Below are 6388 nucleotides of genomic sequence, written 5' to 3'. Positions count from 1 at the left end.
GGGGGAGGATCACCTCCCTGGACCTGCTCGAGATGCATCTGTGGATGCAGAACAAGGTGCGGTTGGCCTTCCTGACTGCCTCCCCACACTGCCAGCCTACGTTCATCTTGGAGTCAATGATGACTCCAAGATCCTTTTCTGCCTCTGTGCTGACAAGAGGGGAGCCCCCTAGCCTGTAGGGATGGTGCCGGTTGTTCCTCCCCAGGTGCATCACTTTGCATTTGTCCGTGTTGAATCCCATCCTGTTCTCATCCACCCACCCCTGTAACCTGTCTAGGTCTGATTGTAGCCTGTTGCTTCCTTCTAGTGTGCCCACATCCCCCCACATCTTAGTGTCGTCAGCAAATTTGAACAGGTGCTTTTTACCCCCTCGTCCAAGTCACTGATGAAGATGTTGAACAGCGCGGGCCCGAGGACCGGGCCCTGGGGGACCCCACTGCCCACGTCCTTCCAGGTTGAAAGTGACCCGTCCACCACCGCTCTCTGGGTGCGGCCCTCCAGCCGGTTGGTGACACATCTGACTGAGTGGGTGTCGACACCACAGCCCCCAGTTTCTTAATGAGAACGGGGTGAGAGACAGTGTCAAAGGCCCTCCGAAAGTCCAGGAAGACGATGTTCTCTGCTACCCCTGCATCTAAGGATTTGGTGACCTGGTCGTAGAAGGCCACCAGGTTGGTCTGACAGGACCTGCCTCGAATGAACCCGTGTTGGTTGCTGGGTTGCCACCTGAGATGCCACATCCTCTCTGGGTAGCATCTTCCAATGCATTACTACCCAGCTAGTGACAGGTTTTAGTAGATTAGCAGTGGACCAGAGTAGCACTAGAACCTGTAGAAGTTTTCGATTACCTAAAATTAGGGAGCAGTGAGCAACTTCTCCATTGTTATAGTTGCAGTACAGTTCCTGCTTGAAGCATAAGGTTTTCAGTCTTTTCTCAGGCCCGTTCCATCAAACAAAGGCTTCTTCACCTCCTATTTCACACACAAAGCTCATTGCGGCTACCTTTTTCTAGAAAAACCTGGGCCAATAGCCAAAGTAGCTTCAGAGGGATTTTAAAATGTCTCTGTAACCCACTACTCATCCATGTTCTTTACTGCACATCCTTTGTGTGACAGAGATGCACCTTTTAGCAGGTAGGAAGCACCTTTCTGTAGCTGAATGGCATTTTGGCAGACAAGGTTCTTTGGGTAAAGGTGATATATTAGACCAACTCACATAGTTGGTCTAATAAAAGATATCACCTTTGCCCAAAGAACCTTGTCTGCCTGTGTCTTTGGACCAACACAGCTATAACCTGCGCCCTTGTGAATGACATTTAAGCAGTTAAACAACTGTTAGGGGGCTGTGCATTTAAATAATCCCTATGCATCCATTTGCATGTTTGCAAAGTGCACGTGGCCTTAAGGTGGGAAGCAAGCGGCAAAGAATTGAACAGATGTCATGTCTCTTTAGAGGCGCAGGAGCAGACAAGCCACCTCAGGAGCAGGGCAAAGGTTTCCCAGAAGGAGAAAAGAAAGTGGGGATCTAGGAGGCTGCCTGGGAAGGAAGTTGGTTCATCTCTGGGCAGCTCGCAAGAATGGTGATCACTTTTGTCTCTGAACAGTTGGTAACCGCTTTCAGAAATCCCAGGAAATGCTCTGGAGAGGAAAGAAAATGTGTTAACCTGGAATCGTGGCTGTGTCGGGTTATCTGAAATAAACCAAAGCTCACATGCTGCATAGCTTCTTCTGAAACAGAAATGTTAAAATGCTTAGAAATTAAATTCCTGTTCCACTTCCAATCTCTCTCAGCTCACCATCCAAAAAAACCCCCACATACCACTGATACCCTGAAAGAGTTCAGATTCCTGTGCAATTCAAACCACCTTATCTCTGTCCCTGAAGTCCTGACCTAAAAACCTAAAATCTCTGGGAGCACTTATATAATTCATATACAATACATGCATTTCTCTCACAAAGGTTTTAAGTCTGAAATAAGTGAGAGGTGTTGTTTGAACTCAAGGAAAACACCCACTTCTTTGCCAAGGGCTTTATTAAACCAGCGCTAAAATGAAAGATAAGTGGCTATGGAACCGTGAGACATTAATTGCATTTCCTGTGAATTTATCAGATGATTTGGTAAAAGATATTTTTTGTCTTTGAAGCTCTGCTGCTGATGCTCTAAAATGAGTTATGCCCTTTTTTGGAAACGAGAATTAGCCAATTCAATTTGTAACCATGCCGCTTGCTGAAAACAGAGTTTACTCGCTATAAGACCACTTCTGTGCTCCTTCCTCCTTTTCCTCAAGCCAAATTCCAGCAAATCTCAGACTCCTCCACAGGGGTGGGCATGGGACAAGCGCCTTGCGGTGCGCTTGAATACGTCTCCCATCTCACTGGAGACTTCAGGCCACGGGAGTGCAGCCCCAATGCACCTTTCGTCCCTGGAAAGAGGTCTACCTAAGGAGGGTTGTGATGTGCTGGTAGAAGTGACCAGAGTTGGGGGAGATTGTCCATTCTGCATCGCTCTGTTGATTAAATAGAGGACTGCAGCCCCAGTCCAGTTTCTTTTACAAACACTTCCTTTGAAGTTTTATGTAAAGCCGTAAGTATATTTAAAATTGTATGGTCATGAGACTTTGCCCCTCCATAGACAAGACATGGTGGGTCTCTTTCTCCTTCTGGCATCTGGTGTCCCGTTTGTCCATCCCTCAAGTGCTCGGCAGTAGAGAATCAGGCACAGCCTGCTGCCCAGTTGTTTCTCTGCAAACGGCTGTGTTTTAAAGCTATTTCAAAGTTGAGGATGTTCAGAAAAGGGGCGAAAGAAGACAGAGCAAGCCAGGCTTCAGGATCTCGTTTTCACGCATGAGGAGCTGATTGGGAGATTCTTAACGAGCAAAGAGAAGAGCACATCATGTCTCCTGGAGTCAGATCAGAATCAGCTGATGTGCGCCTCTCTCCATCTGTGGGAGAAGCATGTGACTCAACCCATCAAAATGCATTTACTGCTTCCTCCTCCTCCAGCATTGCTAACGAGCAGAGCTCCGTCTTTGAGGCTGGTCTTTTAAGAGTAAGAAAAGAAGTATTTGATCCCACACCAAATGTGTAGGGACTTTCATTATGGAGCAGAAGGAAGTTGCATGTCATGCCAATCTGCTATGCTTGGTCTTTTCTCGGGCAGAGCTCAATGCCTGGGGGATGGCGGGTTCTCTTAACTGTGGTCTCCGTAAAGGCTCTGAAATGTGACCTGCGAGGAGAAACAACCTTCTGATGGTGGCCGTCTCACTTGTGAATTAGGACAGCGGCCAAGAGCAGCTTTATTAGTGCAACATCCTGTTTTGTAGATGCCATATTCCTCTGAGGTCTTTCTGCTGATTAAGCTTGAGTGGGTGGTGGTGAATTTTGAACTCATCTGGTTTAAGCAGTACAAGCTGAGCCCCTTCCCCCCAGACTGTATTTCAGCCTTATCCTGTTATATATCTATCAGGTTCAGCATCCGTTCATTTTTCAGGTATCCAAGTTGCAGCTGTATTGGTCCTTTCATTTTTCACTCACTTGTCTCGCATTTTGCTCCAGCGTTGTTGAAACACAAAGCAACTCTTCTGGTTTTCACGTTAGGAAATAATTGCAAATTATACCGTTTGGGTACATGTCTTTCTCCACCCACAGAAATAAATGATACCAGCAAACCTGCTTCACTCCCTTCAGTCTCTCTCTCCTTCACTATATCTCCCCCCGTGCATCTGCATATCTTTCCCTCCCCCATGTCTAAAAGTACCACTACCCTTCAGGGTACACATTGGGAATATATATTTTTTTTCTTCATTACGTTTAAAAGCTACTTCTTTAGCAAAAACAGCTTTTGAGCCGTTGGAACACAAGAACAGCTGTAGCACCGAGATGAGAAATGGTCCTAATATAGAGATATTTTGGGGGCTGCATCGCTGAGTTGGAAATGCCATCCGTAGAATCTCCCCCTAGTGCTAACCCATAGAAATAGATTGGAATGACTTCTTGGATTCTTTATTATTTTTAATGTCTTGTTGTGTTTTATCCAAAAGAAGTTGGGAGAACGTGTTTGTTTCTGAATTTAGCAGCTAATACCCTCCCGTACCCTTTGTGCAGGTTGGCATACAGAAGGCTGGATAGACAATAGTAGGGAAGACCGTACATCTTCGTGGCATGCAAGGAGGGTCTGCCCAATGACTAATACCCTCGTTCTTTTTTTTTTCCCCTTTCCCAGCTCGGGGATTGGATCACATCGCCGAGAACATCCTGTCGTACCTGGATGCCAAGTCGTTATGTGCCGCCGAGCTGGTGTGTAAGGAGTGGTACCGAGTGACATCCGACGGCATGCTGTGGAAGAAGCTTATCGAGCGAATGGTCAGGACGGACTCGCTATGGAGGGGGTTGGCGGAGAGGAGAGGATGGTGAGGGACCTGCCGCTGCAGCTCTTCCTTACCCATCTAGGACAGCAGGCGCTGTGTCTTTAGTGCCGCGTTCGGACTCGGTCACTAGCACCCTGAAGTGTAACACTGGCTTCCAGTCTGCCGTTTGGTTACAGAAAACTCAAAGGTTGGGGAGAATGGGCTTTTGTGGGGGGGACTCTGCAACCCATTTTGGCCATTTTCCCCTTCCCCATTTTGTTGGCACTGCACCGTGGCAGCGATAAGCAGGGTAGACTCCGGGTGCCCAGCCTTCATCCCTTTTTTGTATTAAGCTTCTGTCTCTGCCTAAGAGGAGCACTAAACAAGTCAGCAGTTCAGAGCAGAAAAGCATTTTTCAGGGTGGGCGCTGGGACGCTTGTGGCGTGAATTAGTATTTCCTGATAGGTCTGTTTGTTTTCCTCAGCACATTTTCGCTATTAGATATCCATTTAATTCTCAAACTGGAAGCCGAGGGTAGGTACCGCGGAGGATAGGGGACTTTGGAAATGCAGATAGATTAGTTAATAATCAGCTGGAATAGCCTTAGCCGAATGTGGGTCTTGCTCAAGTTTGAAACTGCTCTGCTAACATTTCATTAGAACTTTCCCTCTCTGGGGTAAGCCCTTTAATACATAATTTTCTTTTCCAAGGGTGTCCCTAGGATGTTGGCAGCAAGAAAGCTGGGTATGAATATTTCATAAACAAGATAAAAGTGACAGCTCAGGCATTTTAGTTGCTATTAAAAAGAAAAAGATACAAAGTTGCAAGCCGAAGCTCTTATGCATTTTGAAGTTAATTTTGTTATATTGTTTGCCTCCGATTATAAAGATGAGTAAATCATGCTTATGAAATGTCCTTTAGAAACAAACATTATGTAGATCTGCTTCCAGTCACGTTGTAGCGATCGGGAGCGCAGCCCTCGCCCCCGCGGCTGTTAGCTGCAAACGCCGGAGGGAGACTCTGGAGAAGTCCTGCTTCCGTCTCCAGATCTATATTGCTGCCTCCACTGCTGGTCACATCGATAGTGGATGTGTCCAAAAGTCAATTATAAAATCCAGCTTTTTATCCTGAAGCCCAGCCAGCCACACTCATACTGCTTCCCCGAGGTGGTATGGTTACCTGGATGTTGTTTAACTCGGCTTCTGGAGTGATGGAGATCCCAAGGCGCGGACTCCCATCGAGAATACCCTCTGACTGGCTGCGAAGGGCTCTCCCCAGGCACAGTGGAGTGATGGAGAAAGGCTAGCAAGCAATATCCAATTTAATTGGGTCTCTGTCATATAGAGCTTTATAGCTTGTAATCAGTGCTATGAATGGCACAGGGAAGTGAATAGGTGGACAGTTCAGAATGATAGATGACTGGTGTTATTTGCTCATAGCTTCTCACTTAGCTTCAGTGCATGGGCCGCTGGATTTCTGCACTTGCTTCCTGGTGCCTGTTGCAGGAGAACCCAAACCCTGCCCCACAGACTTCGACCGCAGTGACAGCTTGCTAGGAAGCAACACAGCCATATGGATTGGCCCGTGTTTTTATAGAAAAGCATATTATTTATTTTTCAAAAAAAAAACTCAGGCACAGTTCATGTCTGTCCAGATAGCTGAACACAGTATGCTGCCCGAGTCTGCCAGTCATCACCACCTGCAGGTGACAGAGTGCCTGTTATCCTCAGCTCATAATACAGAACTCACCTGGGAGACTGGAAAGACCAAGCAATTCTTTGGCTAATCCACAAACAATTAATTCCACGCGAAGGCCGTCATAGGGGTGACTGTCACCTTCCAGATCATGATGCAGGCTTTCTCCCCACCCTAGAGCACTTGCACTTCACAGGAGCTTCCAGTATCCCCTAGTAAGTCTATGAAGCATCAGTTTTCTGATACGTTGCTCTCCTGAATGCCGTGCCAGCATCAGCCTGCTGTGAATGGGACCCACGAGCACAACTACCTACTTGCACACATGTGCACATTCAAGGGCTTGAGAGC

At 47.0% G+C, this 6388-nt stretch overlaps 1 protein-coding gene across 7 annotated transcripts in view; it reads left to right on the top strand.

Annotated features, from left to right (window-relative positions):
• The window catches only part of BTRC (beta-transducin repeat containing E3 ubiquitin protein ligase), a 147776-nt gene that overhangs the window by 111851 nt on the left and 29537 nt on the right, over positions 1-6388 (top strand). For all 7 annotated transcript variants that reach the window (XM_019502710.1, XM_019502709.1, XM_019502708.1 and 4 more), the window contains one exon: positions 4222-4408. In XM_019502710.1, coding sequence (XP_019358255.1) covers positions 4222-4408 — 187 coding nt within the window. The remainder of the gene's footprint in view (positions 1-4221; positions 4409-6388) is intronic.

The sequence above is a fragment of the Gavialis gangeticus genome, unplaced genomic scaffold (genome assembly GCF_001723915.1).
Source record: "Gavialis gangeticus isolate Ggan-Ray unplaced genomic scaffold, GavGan_comp1, whole genome shotgun sequence".
Classification (NCBI taxonomy): Eukaryota; Metazoa; Chordata; order Crocodylia; family Gavialidae; genus Gavialis; species Gavialis gangeticus.
Note: the sequence above shows the minus strand (reverse complement) of the source record. Positions and strands in the feature narration are given on the sequence as shown.